General features: G+C 36.1%; 1 protein-coding gene across 1 annotated transcript in view; it reads left to right on the top strand.

Moving 5' to 3' along the window:
• Positions 1–328: 328 nt before the first annotated feature.
• Positions 329–20,377, top strand: part of LOC309385649 (protein SIX6OS1) — a gene marked incomplete at its 3' end in the record, with an annotated part of 30,627 nt that continues 10,578 nt past the window's right edge. The window contains exons 1-7 of the mRNA XM_081940281.1: positions 329–433; positions 12,282–12,338; positions 15,072–15,128; positions 15,579–15,705; positions 17,598–17,687; positions 18,472–18,659; positions 19,599–19,641. Of these exons, the coding sequence (XP_081796407.1) occupies positions 12,290–12,338; positions 15,072–15,128; positions 15,579–15,705; positions 17,598–17,687; positions 18,472–18,659; positions 19,599–19,641 (554 nt within the window). The 5' untranslated portion in view covers positions 329–433; positions 12,282–12,289. The remainder of the gene's footprint in view (positions 434–12,281; positions 12,339–15,071; positions 15,129–15,578; positions 15,706–17,597; positions 17,688–18,471; positions 18,660–19,598; positions 19,642–20,377) is intronic.

Below are 20,377 nucleotides of genomic sequence, written 5' to 3'. Positions count from 1 at the left end.
TACCACTTTATACTTGCACCTGGAAATTGGCAGGACCTGAATTTGAAACTCCTGCATGCCAAAGCAAGGGCTGTGTAACGGTGCCCAGGTCCGTTTCCAAACATAGTGGGCACACAAACACACATCCTGAAAGTTCTGCCAATGAAACTCTTTCTCTTCATTTTCAGCTTTCCTTTCGGTCTGGAATCCCATTCATACTGAACTGGGGAGTATGTGGCATTGATTCTAACGCCTGGTTCTGAATGAACAGGCGTGGAATGGACGGGGAAACCTCTGGCGGATCGCTGGAATATTAGAGGGTCGTTTTGCCTCCTGATACTGGGGAGGTAATGAATGAACGCACACACACAGAGACACCTGCGTTTAGCCTACAACAGGGTCCTCAGTCAAGAGTGTTTCTTTTAAAAAAATTACAGTTATGGAAGGCATCAATGTAACCGAATCTAATTCTTGCTGAACCAAAGTTAGTCCTAAAATTCAATGAATGTACTGTCTTCATATCATAGAACATGAGTTACAAGTTAAGTAAAAGTCTACTCGCTATATGTGAATATATTAAACTTGGTTTATTTAGGATATTTAGGTTTTTGTGGTGAAAGCATAGTGTATAAACCCAGTCATTTGGTTAACTTATACTTCGATTTGCAGTGGGAACACAGAAAATGGTTATTAAATCGGTATCCTGGTTTACCGCATTAAATGTGTAAATGTGCGTTGTGTAAATTTCTGATCGATGAAGCTAACAAAAATTTGTCCAGTTACGACGTTTCAACCTTCAGACACCTTTGCCTCGATGCCTGAGAGTTCTCATCGACACTGAGATTTACTTCCAAGGGTGAGGAAGATAGAAGCCGTCCAGGAGATTGAAATTCAACTCCCCAGCCCCGACCCGAGTTGAGGGTTTCTGATTCTGACTGGATTCAACCATTAAAATCTATTTTTAAAACTGCGAAAAAATATTTGGAAGCCATCGGCTCTTTCTCTTCGTCGGGCATCCAGGATCCCGCTAGCATATTTTCCTTCCCTCCCCATTCATTTGCTTCCTTCATTTGCACCCAACCGCCAGCCCCACCATTTCAGATCTCATCTTTGCGCTCCAGCAGCCTCGAATAAACACTCAGAAAAATCCGGGAAAGACGTGAGAAGTCATTTGTAGGTCAGGAGAAGCAACTTCCAAAGAGCCTTTTACGGTATTGAGCAGTTTTTAGTGATAAAAATTAATTCCTCCCTCTACAATTTAGTATTTAGGTACAGACCCTCGCTTGAAATGAACAACAACAAAAACCACATTTCCTATCATGCTTAGGGAAGGTGAGTTTAGAAAGAAAAATAATGATCATTTCGTATTCGGTGTTTTCGTTCTCTAGAGGGATGTGAGCCGCAACTTTAGGAGAAGGAAGACAATGCAGGAAAACTGTCCAATGATTTATTCTAAAACACCCTCCCCCAAGCTGGTACTCTCTAGATTGATGATGGTTGCATCCTCTGATTAACGGACAAGTTGGCGGGGACCGTGGGATTTGTATTTCAGCACGTCCGAGCGTCCTTAGGTTGTAGGAAGGCTCTTCTGAAAGGCAAATCCAAGACACCTCTTTTCCCTGCCCAGAACATTAAAGAACGGCGGTCAAAAACTATAACACCCACCTCTTAATACTTGGAAATGAATTGAATAGTAAGCAACTCAAGGCAGTACCTTTAAGCAACACTTTTCTTCCAACGTTGCCTTGGTTATTATTAATCCTTAGTGGTGGGGGGGGGGCAATTCTCAAAAGAGATGTTCCCTTAACGGGAGACTTGGGGAGATTTCTTTCCGCAACGTGGATGAGTTGGGAGGCCTTAGAAACGCGAATTATAAACAACCCCCGTGCAGATCATTCGGCGCGTTCCTTTTGCAGTGAAGGGGGAAAAAAAACCTCCAGCTTGAGACGCGAGCAGCGATCTCTATCCGGAGAGAGAGAAATTTGAAGCTGGAGGGAGGTTCTTCCGCCGCTTTTTCTTCAGTATCAAGCACACGGCGACTTTTTCTCGGGAAGATCTGGCAAATCAGGCGGCGGATACATAGCGCAGATAGTTTGGAGGTGTCGGGTCAGATTACTGCACGCCTGACTATGCGCCGACGTTCATTCTGACGGATAAGCCTGATATTATTTTCACAGATCTACCCCGTTCACTTGCGGGAGGGAAAAAGCCCTCTGAGCCATTGTCATCGTTTATGCGAGGCTTGCAACTAGCGGGATGGCAAGCCTTTCAGTATCGCTCATTTTCATAAAGGAGAGCTAGAGCAAAAGTCAAGAACGAAAGGGTGCATATTGGGGAATTAACCCATACTTTGGAAAAGTCTTCTTGGAGGCAGAAGCGCCAGACCCACTGATCCGATTCGTTTTAAACAGATGTATTTGGATTTAAAACAAACAGAGACGTCAGTCCTGGCCATGTTTATTGATTCTGTGGTAAACCTCAAACTCACAGCAAGAAGGCTTATTCCTAGGTTCTGGTTCCATTGGGCTGCAGCCTTAAAAAAATTTATAAAACTTTTTTTTTTTTTTTTAAATAATGAACTCATGGCATCCATGGAATATTCAAAATTGGATGGACAAGAAATAGGAGGAAACGAAACATTTTAATGGCCTTTTGCCACTCCCATAAATGTTCATAGGATTGCAATTCTTGGGGGTTAATTTAATTAAGAGATGCAAATAACTAATTCATGTGTTTTATTTTGAATGGATTAGATATTGGTGATTTTTAGGAAGAATAAAAAAGGGGAGGCATGAAAAATATGATGCCTATTGTAAGTTCTTTCTTCCATTAGAATTCCCACTTTGAAAAGGTATATTACTCTGGAGATTTTTATTAATTTCAATCTGAAATGCACTGAGAGATACCTCAGCAGAAGTGATACCAGTACAATTTATTTATTTATTTACTCTCACTTTTGGGACAAGATCCATTGAACTAGATAAACCTTACTTACTATATATTTATCCAGGGAGCAACTGCACATAAAAAAAAACACACACAATAAACTGGACTTTGAAGTATATGAGTTTCAGATTAGGAATAAAGCCCCCTGTGGCAGTTTGTGTGTAACTTTACACTATATCACTTCAATCGTGTTAGTCTGTTGTAGCAGAAACAAAACCTTGGTACATCTTATTCATAAAGTTTTGGCATAAGTTTTGGTGGGCATCATCAAATGTACTGAATGTTCGCTATCAAAATACGTAATCTATCTCTGAACACCAAGGAACAGATTAAGAAGAAACAAAACAATTGGAGGTATAGATAATTATCTATAAACATTGGTCATTCAGAAAACAGTGGCAAAGTTATCATTGCATAGATTAAGACAAGTGATGATATAAAACCTTGATCATATTTACTGTATGTCAGCCTAAGGATGCAGCTGTGTACATACTTATCTAGGAATAAGTTCTTTCTAATATACTGCACACGAGTAGGCATGTGAACAACTACCATATAAGGATTTCAGTACATTAATTAATATGAAATAAACTCATTCTTAGGCAGGGGGTTGAACTAGAAGACCTCTAAGGTCCCTTCCAACGCTGTTATTCTATTCTATTCTATTCTATTCTATTCTATTCTACTCTATTCTATTCTAAATGTCTCTTGTTAAAATGAATGGATCTCACCTTGAGCCAGGAATCTTGAATCCTATTCTATAATCTGGGGAAAATGACTGATTAATTTTTGGGAACTGGCTGTTTAGTGCCCATTTTTTTTTACAATCATTATAAAAGCAACCAAAGAGGCAGTGAATTGACAGAAAGACTTTCACTTCCTGCTCAAAATGTTCCAATTTAACTACCTAGTATTTCTTTTCAGAGCAAATTTATTCACATTTCCCCTCATTTTATATTTTAGCGCCTTTCCAGGGAAGATCTCATTCTCTACTAGCACTGATGATGTTACCTAATTTGGTAATGAAATATCTGCAAGAAATCAACCAAGCTCAAAGAGCACCAAGGACCTTACCCTTACCTAGGTTAAATAGACCCTAGTGGCTGCATTAAGTATTTGCTTAATACAGTGTAATAAAGTTGCCTGTTTCAATATAACATACCAAATTTGACTAAAACTGGTGTGATGGCACCCCTCATATCTGGTTACTGTATGGACATACCTCTCCCTCAAGCATGTGTGTGCATACATATACATATATCATCTTTAAATCAGTTTCTGGATTGGCAGCTACTTTTTTCTTTAACTGTTTCTGGTACTGGAAGATCTTTTTCTTATACATTTATTAAACGAAGCAGATAAATGATCCATAGGATCTTCAGCGGACATTTATTGGGATGTTTGGTGAATGCAAGCTTGTACCTGTTGTATTACCTTTCTACACAATGCCTTGCAAATATGTTTCAGTCAGCAATTCATGATCATCCTCATTTTCCATGAATGAAGAAGTAATACAAACAAGTAGGCATTGACAGAACAAAAAACAAGACTGGCACTATCTAGTTGTATTTGCCATCGGTATAGGATAGATCAGTGGTGGGCAACCCGCGGCTCGGGAGCCACATGCGGCTCTTTACACCCTTTAATGCGGCTCTTCTGTGTGCCGGGTGCCCGCTCCCCTCCCTCCTCTCGGGCTTCGGAGGGAAGCTTCTGCAAAAGCCCAGGCGAGTGACAACCAATTTTGGTCCTATGACTGCAGAATGCTGCAAAATACCATAAATGCAGGACAGTTGTTGAGTGTTTCAAATGTGATTGGAACACTCAACAAGGTGACCACAGTGTGTGTGTGTGTGTGTGTGTGAGTGAGACAGACAGACAGAGAGAGGAACAGAGAGAGGGAGTGAGGGAGGGAATCAGAGAGAGACTGACAGACAGACACACACACACACAGAGACAGAGAGAGACAGAGAGGGGGAGGGAGGGAGAGAAAGATAGACAGACAGAGAGAGAGACACACACAGAGTGAGTGATTAAGTGAATGAGTGAGAGACGGACACACCCACATACACAGAGTGACAGAGAGAGAGGAAGGGAGGGGAGAGAGACAGAGGGAGAGACAGAGACAGACAGACACACACAGAGAGTGAGTGAGAGACAGACAGACAGACACACACACACAGAGTGACAGAGATGGGGGAGGGAGGGAGAGAGAGACAAAGAGCCAGAGAGAGAGAGAGAAAGAAAAAGAAAAAAAGAAAGAAAGTGGGAGAGATGAAATTAAAAACAACGACATACAAACCTGACTTACTCAAACTATCCAAGGAAATGCAAGGCCAATGTTCACATTAGTGGTTGTGACTTTGTCAGTCAATGTCAGGATGTAATTTTCTCTACATTGTAAGGCAAATTTTACGGAATTTAACGTTATCGATAAATAATATCGTTCTAAAGTTTTTGTTTTATTAGTTGTGTTATTTGTATCCTCCCAACCTATGTGGATACTTGCATGCAGAATATTCTCAATAAAAACTTATTGAAACTAAAAACAGTGTACCATCCTATGTATTTTCGGTTTTAAAAATGTGGCTCTCAAAGTAAATTTCAATCGTGGTTTTGGCGAGATTTGGCTCAGTTGAAAAAAAAGGTTGCCCACCACTGGGATAGATCATGGTGGGAAGAACTAAAAAAAATGAGGTGACATTGTATTTCAAAGAAATGGTGGGCTTAAAGAGACTGCATTGCATGAATATGAGTTTGTTGCCTCTCTCCCTGCATGAGAGGCAACTGCCAGCAAACTGGAATGGGTGGTGGTGGTGTACCCCTTTTTAGGAGGCCAATTTTGGATCTTGAAGTCCTAGGTAACTCATGGCTACTCTTCAACCTCTCCTTTTCTGAAAGGTTGTCAAAGCAATGGTAATGGATCAACTGTGTTGCATCCTAGAAGAAATGTTGAAAGACTTCAAGTAAATTTGGTATTAATACATAAATGGATATGATGTGATCTTGAATCACATGTGAGGCTGCTATTGTGATATAACTCAAATCTGAAATAGAAAAGATGTTCTGTAGGAAGGCCTGGGCTAAATAAAGATTTATTCCTTAAATTGCCTTAGTAATATATACTTATGCTTAGCAATATGTACAATATTACAACTGAAACATGTATTTACTAAACAGTTTAGCCTACATTTAGCAGTCTCTTGGATACTTGTAATTTTAATTTCTGAGAGAGATGCTATCCTTTAATAGAAGTCAGTTTTTTAATGTATAAAAAAGTGAAATATGTTCAGTATTATCTATATATTTGAGCTGATCTGTGGAAGGAATAATTGGAATATCCAATTTTGGAGGGTCAATGAGCCCAGGTATTAAAAATATGAAAGATATTTCAAAAATAAAACTAATTCATCAAACAATATTATTTGGATCCAAAGAATGTTTAAACTTTTTGTATTAGCAATGAAAGTATTATTTAACTGACATCATTTGGTTTTGTTCTGTTATACTGTGGTTTTGGTCTCAATATATACTGTATGTTAATATGATTTTGAAAAGACATTAAACATCTCAATGTCATGTTGAATTTTATTTTTTAAATATGTAATTTTTCATATTGTGAAGAGCTTTAGCTTTGCTGTATTGAGCTTAGAGTACTGCAAAGATGATAGTTTTATGTAACTGCAAAGTCATTCTTCAGATTTTAAGAATGGTATTAAAGTAATGGTTTAATAATCAGCATATTCTTGGCATTTCCTTTTCTTCAATAAAACAATACTTATTTTTTTCTTGTATTTTATGAAATATTCTTGATTAATTTAATTTTCCTTGTCCTTTCTTTGAGATGTGGAACTCTATCAATATATAGATACAATTTTTAACAAAGTCTCCCAATAACCAGAATGGATTTTCTAGGTCTGTTTTGAGAAATATAATTTTGAAAAACGCCAAAAAGATTGAGTTTGGCTTATCCTTGAATATATGCACTATTGTAGTATATATTTTAAAAATATATGTATCCAATATATGTATCCAGTTTATACTCAACAGATAAGCCCATTCATAGATAAACTGACCCTCAAATTTGTAATCAAAATAACGTGAAACATGGATGATCCATGGACTATCTATGAACAGACCAATTCATAATTTTGATAATCATTATTTAATCAGTGCAATCAATATTTATCAATTCAAAGCAATTTATGATTGACCAATTAGTTGATGTTCTTGGTTAATAACACAACATTGCTATTGTCATAAGCAGTTCCACAATTAATTTCCTGTATATTATTTGTAATTCATATGTGACCTTGGAAGGTAATTGTCTGTCTTTCTGCTTGACTGATTCTGCTTGACTCTGATATTGTCAGGGTAACAGCAACACACACACACACACACACACACACATTATTTTTATGCTGTTTATTTACAAAGGCTCTGGCAATAAAAAACCAAATAAAAAGTATCATCCAATAATATAAAATAAACCAAATAATAACCATTAAAAAAGCAAAATATTATAGTAGAAAGAGACCAATAAATCAAATATCAATTAAAGGAGTACATGCTATTTTAGTTTCAGAGAATAATGGTTTATCACTTGGATATGCAATCTAATTCTATATACAAAGTCTGAGTAAATATGGATTATAGTTTCTGAAATATCTGTGTTTGTTCCAATTTAATTGCATAAGCAATCTGAGATGGCCTGAAATAACAAAATAATTATGAACCAACCAAAAAGCATATAACAACTTGGGTTCTCTTATAATTGTGTACAACTTTCACTATAAAAACTAATCAAGTGTACATGCAATAACAACAATTCTGCACAACAATGAAGGGTTCATGTATGATAAACAGCATGCTTTTTCAGATTTGCTCTATTAGTTTATGTGATACGCTATCTTAAGACAATAAAACAGTTTGAGCTGGCTTTGTTAGGTTTACATTCCAATTATATAAATTTACAAATAGGCCCTGCTAATGGAATGTGGCGCTGTGGTACAAGCCAAATACACTTGTAATCCTTTTTAAAGTTACCCTGAGCTATCTCATCTTTCATTTGGTTTCATTTTTCCCAGTCCAACAATCAAACAGTCTATATTGCATTTCATTTGGTTCTTTATAAAAATATTCATTTATTGAGATTTATATGCTGCTCCAATCCAACAGGATTCTGAGCAGCTTTCACTCCCTTTACAGTAACTGTAAACAATAATATAATATAATGTGTAACCAAAAACCCTGAAGGAAACGGCCATTTTGGTAATGAATCTATACTGCCTTTCCCATATGCAATGGTTTGGCATAAAATAATTTTCTAATCATGTTATTATCGAAAAGTGTTTGCAATCTTTAGTTTTGGTCTTCTTAGTAATTGTAATTGTATTTTACTAATATAAATAGAATGGGCTCCAATAGTGGAGGTGATTGATAGATTAAAAACAGATCCTCCTCCCCTCCATCCTGTTCCTGCCCTCCCCATATTTTAATTGGGGCAAGTATTTGGCTCTTCAGAGTATTTGATATATATGCTTTAGCTCTTGTATAGTTTTTAACTTTTTTTATTGTCAGCTATCCAGAGTTACCCTGTGGTAAGATAAATGTTACAAACAAACAAACAAAATGTTTATAATACTTATAGAACATAACGGAAGCTCCTTATGTATTGGCTATCAATGCATTTCCTTCCTGATATGCTGCACAAATTCTCCAGCAGATGGAGTATCTTGATTGCTTTTCTTTGAAAGTTCTGCATTAGGGAAAATGTGTTGGAGAAACAAGGCAATTCAGTGTACTTTCATTGTCTCAAGTGCCATTTTATTTATTTACAATGCTTCTAAGCTTCTACCTAGGTTCCTAAGTGGAAAACACTTGTGGACATTTTACTAGTAACCAAAAGAAAAGCTATATTAATTTTGGGATTTGACAATTAGACATGTTTATGATTATAGAAATCTTGGGTATTACCAAATTTTAGATTAAAATATTAATTTTGTAATATTTGTAACTATGGAAGAAATTTGGAAGCTATTCTGTCTTTATTCCATTTGTTTGTTTTTATTCTTCTGCACTCTCCCTTCACCTATGTTTTCTCTTTTTAAGAAATTCTTATTTATCTTTTATATTTTACCTTTGTAGAAAATTATTAAGGTACAGTATTTTTTTTTGAAAAAAGGCTTTTAAGCCATTCAACTAAAGCTGACTCTGAGTGAAGAATAATGCCCAACTTCATAAATCCATATATAAAACAAACAATGAAACAAAGTGATATAAATAATAATAATAGAACATATCCATAGCAAAAGAAGCAAGCAAATAGTTAGGCATTTCATAATCAAAGGATCATTAAAAAAAATCTTCACCAGAGGGAGCAGTTTTAAGATCCCAATCGCTGGGATCTAATGGAACTGCCACATATCAACAGACTTTCTAAAAATTAGGAGGAAAGGAGCCAGTATGATGCTAGTTCAGAGCAATGGTCTATAACAGCAAAAAGCAGCTCCTGAGAGAAGGAATTAGAATTAGAATAGAATGAGTTGGAAGAGACCTTGGAGGTCTTCTAGTCCAACCCCCTGCTCAAGCAGGAGAAGGAACTGGAGTGTGACCACCTAACTCAAACTAATTAGGAATGTAGATGATATTGGGAAACAACAATGTAAGCGATATATAAGTCTAAATGCTATTTCTATTGCTATTCTGAAATCCACAGTAGATCCATTGGTTTAGGAAACTTTAGGAAATGTGAATAATAAGGAATGCTCTAACTGGTTTTCTTGCCCTCAACCCAATTGCTTTTTCAAAAGGCTCCTCCCTCTTCCCTTCCTGTCACAGCAGTTACTGAATCTTATTGGACAAAGTCAAAGGCCCAGCAGCCAATCACAGAACTGTTGCTACATCTGATCCTGAGGACCCCTGACTGTTGTCTTCAAAAGCTGACTTCAAAGTCTTCAGGGATTGAAGTGAGGGGAAAATTACTTATCCCCAAAATATATGGATTTCTTTCTGATTGCAGCCCTCAGTGTTTCCAATACTCCTTCCTTAAATACTTGCTTTCCCAACTACAGCTAAAACCCTTGGGGGAGAGGAAGAGGCTGGAGAAAAGCAGTTGAGGGGTCTGGTTGAGGAAAATGGCAAACAGAAGCTTGCATTTGTGGAAGTGCGATGGTTGAAGCTATTTTAAAGCTGCAAAATTGCTTCTCACATCAGCTTTTTAAAATTCTGGCAGAACATTTATTTTTATTTATAATTTAAAATAAATTATTTACTTATAAATTATTTATTATGGGGAGGGAAGTTTGTAAGATATTAGAACTGAAGTAAAAAAAAAAGCTACTGCAGCACCATCTCCCCCTCAAATAATGTTTGAATAGATTAGTATGTGTACAAATGTTTTCCCTTTTTCAATTCTCCATTAATTTACTTGGATAATTGAAAACAAAGTTGGAGGAGAAATGAGACCATATCTCGAGTCATGTTGTTAACAGGGAAAATATCAGTATATTAAGCTCATGTATAAAAAATAAGATATGCAGACAAATAACAATCTATCAGTAAAAAAGATACAGACCTTGGAGCACAGTCTTGTCTATACAAAAAATACTATTAGTCAGAAAAATAATTACTATAATTTACTGCTGTGTCACAGTATGCAGAAACCAACAAGCACAGCTTTTAGTTTTTCTCAAGATGTGCAGATAAATCTAGTTGCTGAGACCCTTAGATCATATTATTGTCAAAAGAACTGGTTCAAAATAAATAAGCTTAAATGATGTTGAAACTTTTTCCCAAAAGGAAAGACTGATGAATTAAAAAAAAGATGGCTAGGTGGATAGTGAAGAGATATGATAAAAGAAAGGGTACAATCCAGTTGGTTTGTGAACCTTTAAACAAAAAAATTCTAGGAGGGCAACATTTCAGAGGATATTTGGCATACAGACCTATGAGTGGGGACTAAACACATCCAGGCAGCAGCAAAGGATGAGGCATCCTTTTGCTCAGCACTATGCTTAGAAGAGCAAAGGGACAGAAGGGCACTCACCAAAGGCACCTCATACTAGCCAGACATTCATAGACTAAATGTGAAGTGATACAGCAGAAGTGACCCTGTTTGTGAAAAGAATTGTCATCCACAACTTGAGGCACTGATTTTACTGCCCCACCCGCATGGAGGCTAAGAGTGATCAGTTTTGTAGGATTGTTAGAGGAAGATCCAGATTAGGAATGTGGACAGAACAGGAAAAAAGTGTTATTTCCAACTGGGAATGATACTGCCTTTCTCAAAATGTGGTACATGAAGAAAACTCAAAATGGTTTGCCTTGGCTTCTGAGTTCTGTCAGAACAAAATTTGTAAGATTTCAAGTGTTCTATTCATAGGTAACACTAGATATTCAGGACCAACTTCTTCTCCCTTATTTATCACTGAAGGCAGGAACAGGAGTGTTCAGTACGCCTCTTACTGTAGATAATCCCTAGTGAATACTAACTACCATCAAAATTTTATGAAAATTTAGTAAAGTTATGATTTGAAAATAAGATATGTGTCCATATTTGTTCAAGTTATCTATCATGACTTTTTAAAAAGATGTTTTAAAGTTTAGTTTGCTTTTCCTATTTGTTTTTTTTTTTTGCCTCCTTGACAGGTTTAACCAAATAAAACCAAGTGCATTATTCTTTTTTGATGTGTCTGCTTGCAGAAAGTATAAGTGCTTCCTTCAAAAAATGGGGTCATTATTGATGTCTCTTAATACTACAGAAAACATCTGTACAGCAGGGAAGAAAATCATACGCAGATTGTACTTACCAAGTTCAACAAGCCAACTAAATCCAATACAGTACTAACAGTCTATTCATTTATACAATTTTAGTAACATTAGCAATACTTACATTTCAAAGACTTCACTCAGAGTATGATGAATATTTTCATAAGTCAAAACATTGCACGTCTACATATCAGCTTACTTTCCCCTGAGCTCATCCAGATGTTGCTTATATCATAAATCTTCTATTATCTTAAGAAAATGATTTAATACATTGACAAAAAGTTGGGGTTTCCTAGGTACTCCAAAATTTGTTAGTACTTTCCTCTTGGAAGTGTGGAACCTGCCTGTTACATCTAAATTTCAGCTTTCCAGCATCTGTATTTCTCTTTTGCACCTTTGCCAGTGTTTTATCAATTACCCCCTCATCTCATACTCATAAAAGTTTACATTGGGAATAAGGATGGTAACAATTACTAATGAAGTTTGAATACAGGAAGCAGAATAAATGAACAAACAATGAAAAAATTATTATTTCGGTGATTCTCTGCAATTGTGAATTTATAATTTTCTTTTCCTGCTTTTAAAATTAGATTGCAAAATGGCTGATAGTCTCTTAAGCAATCTGGACAAACTGCTGCTACAACTTGGTATGTTAGAAAGTTTCATCCTAAAACTAGTCACTAAAAGAAATTCCTAACTTTTTATTTCAGTTAGTCAAAAATTTTGGATTATCTGAATTAATTTCACAGATGGCTCTTATAGAAATCTCTTTATGAGAGGATATTTCTAGTTAGATATTTCTAACTAGATAGACTAGTTAGTCTCATTAAAGTATTTATTGGTACAGACAATGGTTTAAGAAATTATATATGAAGTGAGGTTGTTTAGAGCAGAACAGAGTTATAACTAAAGATCATTTAGATATTTGCAGGTCAGATCTGTTAGCCCTGAACTCTTCTGTCTATGGAAATTCTCAGTCATCCAGGTCATGGTTGTCCCAAAGATGCTTTTTTCAAGAAGCAACGGGACTTTCTGGATTTTCTTTGAACACATTTCACTTCTCATCCAAAAAGCTTCTTCAGTTTTAGATTATGTAATTTTATTTAATTTCTCTGCTTCTCCAAGACTCTTTAGCTGGGGCATCCACTTTAGCTGCAGTAACTTCAGCTTCTTTGATGAGAAGCGAAATGTCTTCAAAGAAAAACTAGAAAGTCCAGTTCCTCTTGACAAAAAGGACCTTTGGGACAACCTGAACTCTTCTATTACTTCTCATTTTCATTTTGCTTTCCTATTCCCATTTCTTTTATTTTACCTTCTGGGTTATTTAAATGAATAGTTACAAGGAGGCACTAAAAACAAGAAAAACAATTGTAAACTGTAATAGTAAAAGTAACTTGGAAATACAGAATTAGAGCTGGAATAAATAGGGAACATTGCATACTATGGTTCAACTACTTAAATTCATGTAGAATAGCAATAAAATTGACCAACTCAATCAATCAATCAAGCTTTTATTTCTAAACCGCGCCCTTTCCTAAGCAGGACTCGGGGCGGTGTACAGTCATTATTAAAAACCATATACATATCAAAATAGAATACATATACATAAACATAGACATAGACATAGACAGAGGAGGTAGAAAATATACTGTACCATATTTAATTAAAATACAAATAAGATTAAAATTCCCTTAAAAATTCCACAATAAAATGTTTGCCAGGAGGTGGAAGATGGAGCTATAAATCGGCTAAGCCAGCTAATTGGAACAGGTGGGTCTTAAGCTTCTGTCGGAAGGAGCGGAGGTCGTTAATAGTTCTAATATCGGGGGGGGGGAGGTCATTCCAGAGGGTTGGGCCCATCACAGAGAAGGCTCTACTCCTAGGCGCTACCCGTTGGCACTGCTTGGCGGATGGCACCTGGAGGAGTCCCTCCCTGTGAGAGCGGATAGGTCGTAGAGATGTGTGAGGTGAGATGCGATCCCGCAGGTAACTAGGTCCCATGCCATGGAGCACTTTAAAGATAGTAACCAACACCTTGAAACGCACCCGAAAAACCACAGGCAGCCAGTGCAGCTCGCGCAGGAGTGGTGTTATATGGGAGTATCTTGTTCCTCCCATGATAGCCCGCGCGGCCGCATTCTGAACTAGCTGTAGTCTTCGGGTGCATCTCAAGGGGAGCCCCATGTAGAGAGCATTGCAGTAGTCCAGGCGAGACGTCACCAGCGCATGAGTGACTGTGCGTAGGGCGTCCCGATCCAATAGGGGGCGCAATTGGCGCACCAGGCGAACCTGCTGGAACGCCCCCCTCGCCATGGCTGTCACATGGTCATCCATCGACAGCTGGGCATCAAGGAGGACGCCCAAATTGCGCGCCCGTTCCACGGGGGGCAGTAATTCGCCCCCTATGGCCAGCGATGGCATCCACTGGTTGAACCGGGGCGCCGGTAGCCACAGCCACTCAGTCTTGGAGGGGTTGAGTTTAAGTCTATTGTCCCCCATCCAGGCCCGGATGGCTTCCAAACACCGGGACAACATTTCGACGGCCTCGTTGGGGTGGTTTGGGGTGGAAATGTACAGCTGCGTGTCATCAGCGTACAGATGGTATCCAACCCCAAAACCACGGATGATCTCACCCAGCGGCTTCATGTATGTGTTGAACAGGAGGGGCGAGAGGACCGAACCCTGCGGCACCCCACAGGTGAGTGGCCTCAGGGTCGATCTCTGCTCCCCTGCCAACACACACTGCATCCGGTCGGAGAGGTAGGAGCGGAACCACCGCAAAACGGTGCCCCCTACGCCCACCTCTTCCAGCCGGCGCAATAAGATACCATGGTCGATGGTATCGAAAGCCGCTGATAGATCTAATAGGACCAGGATAGAGGAACAACCCCTATCTCTGGCCCTCCAGAGATCATCTACCAACACGACCAAGGCCGTCTCCGTGCTGTGACCGGGTCGAAAGCCGGACTGGCGCGGGTCTAGATAGTCTGCTTCCTCCAGGTGACGTGGGAACTGTTGCGCCACCACACTCTCTACAACCTTCGCTAAAAAGGGAAGGTTGGAGACAGGACGGTAATTAGCCAGCTCCTCCGGATCCAGGGAAGGCCTCTTGAGCAGGGGCCTCACCACCGCCTCTTTCAAGGCGGCCGGCAAGGACCCCTCCTCAAGTGAAGCGTTCACCAGACCCAGGAGCCAGCCTCGTGTAACCTCCCAGGATGCCAGTACAAGCCAGGAGGGACACGGGTCCAGTAAACATGAGGTGGCTCGCAGTCGCCCACGGGTCCAAATCCTCGGGGGCAACTATGATTGAAAATGCATATTTCTTTTTTACATTTAAATTTGATTTATATCAATACAAAACATGCATATATCTTGTTCAGTTTTTCAGCTTGAACAAGCATCTTACTCCAAGGAATATGAAAAACAACAGATACAGCGTGAGTATATTTTATGAATATATAAAAAAGGATGTAATATTATAGTAAAAAAAGCACATGGTTCAATTCAAGGATTTATTTTTACTTTTACTTTTGCAGATTGAGTATCATTTTGAATATTTCATATTTATGAGTACCGGTAGTACATATTTCATATTATAGAATATTTCATATTCTTACTATTTTTTCCATATCAGTTTTATTTCTGCCCCCCCCCCCAATATCTTAGATATAGTATCACTTTATTTATTTTCTCCTTTACAATTTTCTCCCTTAAACATCTGCATTTGATATCATAATACAAATATGAAACAGTAGAGATATTTTATCTTTAAATTTTGACATTTTGGTGTCACTGTGGTTAGGAACAGATGGTTATGTCTATGCTATCCATGAAGTTTTTCTTTCAATCTTAAATTGACATAGAGACATACAAAAATTTATTTTCAGTATATACTGCAAACATTTTGGGGGAAAAAAGTGAAATCTGCCACCTACGTGAAGAAATAAATAAAAGTGAAGAAGCAATTCTTAGCTTATGCAGACAAAATAAGACCAATAAAGAGAACTGTAACATGTAAGTATATTGCATATACTTATATTTATTTTTATAAACCTTTTTTACCCCTTTTTACTTTATTCTTCTCTTCACTGGAAGAATTCTCAAAATTACTAAAAATAATAATAAGAATTCTATAATAACACAGGATGTCAAAATGATACCATGTGATCAATGACTTCATCACAAAATAATGCAATTATGCTATTATGTCACAGCATATGTTACAAATAGGTAAGTCATGACATTTATGTAATGATGTCGTATTTTTTGCACTCCTTAAAATTGCTTCCAGATTGCACAGGAGCTGAAAATATGCAGAGTAATGTAACTCAAATCATCAAAGGGCTTGAACAATTTTCCTTTGAAGGATGTTTGTAATATTGGAGGCATAATTAGGACACCAGCAGTTAAAACTATAAAGGGAAAATAGTAAACTGATAACATTTAACATCATTCAAAGATGCATCACACTAGAATATAGAATAAAAGAATTGGAAGGGACCTTGGAGGTCATCTAGTCCAACTCCCTGCTTGATCAGGAGACCCTATACTATTTCAGACAAGTGTCTGCCCAGTCTCTTCTTAAAAGCCTCCACAATGGGGCACCCACAACTTCTGAAGGCAAAGCATTCTACTGGTTAATTGTTCTCACCATTAATAAGGTGACCAACTTTTTTACAATGAAAAGGAGGACAAATAAATTGGAAAAAACATATCGTAAATAAAAGAAATATTTTATTCATTGCAATAATAATACACTAAAATATGATATATGCATAATAAAAACATTTGTAACATTTTATATTGTAATTATGCTTACATGCCTGTTAATTATTATTTAAATGAGTACTTTTCCATTGAATTAATATTTTTTGTCAATGTATCATCTTCTAACAATATATTGGAAATATCTGAACAAGAAATATCCTTCATATTGAATTTTACGGCAAGTGCTGCAGCTAGAGTATCAACATTCAATCTCGATTTCTCACTTGTCCAAAAACCATTGGCAATTGAAAAAAACTCTTTCAACTGCTGCATTAGTTCCAGGGCAGCACAACGTAGATTGAACAAGTATAAATAAATGTTCACATGGAATATGTTCATTTTTTAAATGGCTGACAATATCCACCCATCTTTTATCAATTTCAACATGTTGATTTTCCCATTGTATTAATTTTTCAGAATTTAAATATACATTCAGTCTTCTAATTTCTTCAGAGACAATTGTCGTCTATTTTAATGTCTAGCATTTCTTTAGATAAAAATTCAACACAAGATTCAATATCTGTTCAATATACTTGTGATGAAGTAAAAAAAACACCATTAAAAACTGTTTAATAAAATACGTCACATAACACGCAACAGATTAGCCTTCAAATATCAAAAAGGAGGACATGTAGGAGGACACTTTTCGAGGGAGGACAGAACTTACAAAAGAAGGACTGTCCTCCCTAAAGGAGGACGGTTGGTCACCTTACCATTAAGAAATTTCTCCTTAGTCCTAGTTTGCTTCTTTGTTTGATTACTTTCCATTCATTGTTTCTTGTCTTGCCTTCTGGTGCTTTGGAAAATAGATTGCTCCCTTCTCTGTGGCAGCCCCTTAAACATTTGGAACACTGCTAGTCTATTCTTTCTTTTCACTGGACTAGACATACTCAATTCCTGCAACCATACTTCATATGTTTTAACCTCCAGCCACTAATCATCCTTGTTACTCTTCACTGCACTGGTTCCAGAATCTCAACATCTTTTTTATATTGCGGTGACCAAGTATAAAAAAGATGTTAAGACACTAGAAATAGTTCAGACATAATTATATTATAGCTTTGTTACTTTGGACAATTCTTAAATTATGCTGACTCAACAAATAGATAATTGTTGTTATTTTAAACTTACTGATCTAGCTGGAAACCAACGTATGTTATTTTGAAAAAACATGAAGAATATTTACAGAAAGAACTTCAGAATCATCAAGAAGCAACAGAAAAAGACAAGTATGCAAAGACGTGAACTTTTCATACTACGACTTAAATATCTGTGTTATGTTCATTAACCAGAATAGTATAGGGTTTTGAAATCAAATTTACAAAACTCAGATGGAAACATATTTTTATTAAATTAAGACAAATAAAATTAATTAAATATATGTACAACACTACAGTGTTGAAAGACTGAATATGTAAGACTGAACCAATGAATGACAGAATTAAAATATTATTTTAAGAAGGAAAGGGATTTACAAACCCACATTATGGAAAAAGAACATTGAAATTATAGACTTACATCTTTTGGCAATAGGAATACAGTCTTTTGGCAGACTGTATTCATGATACATAATCTGCCTTTTCAGAATATGAGTGCTGAAGAGCAATGTCCACATATTTAAGCATTTAAACTTGATCTATTTTATATCCAGCTTGCCAGCCATATTTTGTTAAATGCTTAGAGATGGTTATATTATGAATAATTTGATGAAATATTGATACTTTTATTAATTCTATTCATTACTAAATAGAAGTGAAAATTGCAGTTGAGAAAAATATAAATTATATTTTCATGGGCAGTTACAATTAGGATGTCACGTATGATTAATAGTGATAATATATATTAGTAATAAATACAAATTGTCAGAAATATTCACAGTCAATTAAATAATAGCATATGGTGTAAATATGGTTGCAAACATCAGTTGAGTAGAGTGTATATTGTAAAATATGATAATCTTTTCAAAATATAATTATTCACCAATGAAAAATGACTATTTTCTTGTTTTAAAAGAAAAATGTACCAGGATTATATGAATCAATATCAAGAAGTTTTCAGGCAGCACCAAGCAAAATATTTAGAAACTACAATTGCCCAAGAATATTATCGTGAAAAAAAAGAATATGAAGAAATTCAAGATCAAGTTCAACAACATTCTAAATTATTTAAGCAGAAAGAAGCTGAACTGATAGATCTTCACAGTAAAATATACTTTTAATAATTTTAATTTCATTTATGCAGAGTCTTTAAATTATGAGTTAAAATAAACGTAAAAGTATAATTATTGTTTCAGAATATTTTCCCCTTATAGGTGTATTGAAATTGGCATTTCCCCCTGAAATTAGAAGCTATTGATAAAGATTACATTATCCTGAAATCTGTCATATTATGGTTAATGTATTTGTTTGCTTTTTTTTAACTAGAATGCAGTACTTCTTATTTAGATTAATACTGTATTTCATACATGGAATAATTAATTTCTCATATACTTTATTTCTATATATTCAGTTCATAAACAATTTTCTAGAACTGTTGATTCGGGTTTCTAATGTTTTTGAACATTTTCCCAAAATTATCATGAGGTTTGTAAGTATGTATAAATGTATCTATGCACATCTCCCAAAACTAATATGCCAAAAAAAGGAAAGAGGATATCCATAAACTGGACAAGATTGGTATGAGGTAGAATTGTTCTGAGACCATAAAATCTAGGTTTAATGTCTGTTGGAAGGAATTAGCAAAATTCATATACTGAATGTGTTCAAAGAAAAGATTATCTTAATAAGAGAAGATGGGACAACAGTGATTGAAAAGATGTATACCTGAATATCATGAATATTGTGTTACTATTATGACACAAATTCATAGAAAGTAGATTAGTGGTGGTAACATTCTGAATGATTTGTAGTAGGAAGGAATTGTGGCTCCTAATAGCAATAGCAATAACCCTCACCCACTCATTGCTATGTGAGCAAAATAATAAACGGGTATATTAACTACTACTACTACTATTACTATTAATAATAATAATGTTTTGTACTACAACAATAGAATCAAACCACTTGGACTGTTTTCCTTCTTTTCTGTTTAATAAGTTGCAGAACAGTTAAGAGATTAATTGATTACCACCTTTTTTCCAGGACCTGGTCCTTTCCAATCACTTTCTTCATGGGCAACACATATGTATCCATTCAACTCTTCCCACCCCCGCCCCCTATTGATTCTATCATGATAGAATTTAGCTGTTACATCAATTGAAAAGCACATGTAGCAATAATGTATTTTGCAATTTAAGAAGCTAACTAAATTAGAATGACAAGAAGAAATTATGGATAATGCTCATATATTCAGGATACGTAAATTGTAATCAAGATACCATATAGGGAAATAGGAAATGCTAGTTTAAAATTGGTTTAAAATGACTGTTCTTAGTTAAATAGAAGACTATCACAAGAATTAGTTATATAATATTTTTAGAACTACTAAATGTAAATTGTTATCCTTCCATACATCATAGTGCATCTTAAATTTTGAGGATAGCATGTAATGGAAATTTGGCTACCCCTTTAGAGATAGAGCCTCTACCCCTTTAGAGACAGAGCCTATCTCTAAAAATGGACGTATACCCTCACTCTTCTTTATCTCTCCCCCTATATATCTGCCTAGTTTTGTTTCAATAGCTCCCCTAGTCCAGTGAACCAATTTGGAGATTTGAAGAGGGATTACACAAAAGTAGAAAAATTTGCTTTATTCCTGGATACCATTCTATCAATATAATACCAGTGTAAATTCATTCAGTACATTAATGCAATCTTCTTTAGTGTTTTATTTGAAATGGAATTAACATTCCCATTAACATCATTACCTTGGTCCCAGATTTATAGAAGCTAGTAGAGCTTCATCTTTTCAAATGTTTATG

Source organism: Natrix helvetica (assembly GCF_964273705.1).
Source record: "Natrix helvetica genome assembly, chromosome: 1".
Lineage (NCBI taxonomy): Eukaryota > Metazoa > Chordata > Lepidosauria > Squamata > Natricidae > Natrix > Natrix helvetica.
The sequence above is the reverse complement of the archived record's forward strand: the minus strand, read 5'-3'. Positions and strand labels throughout refer to the sequence as shown.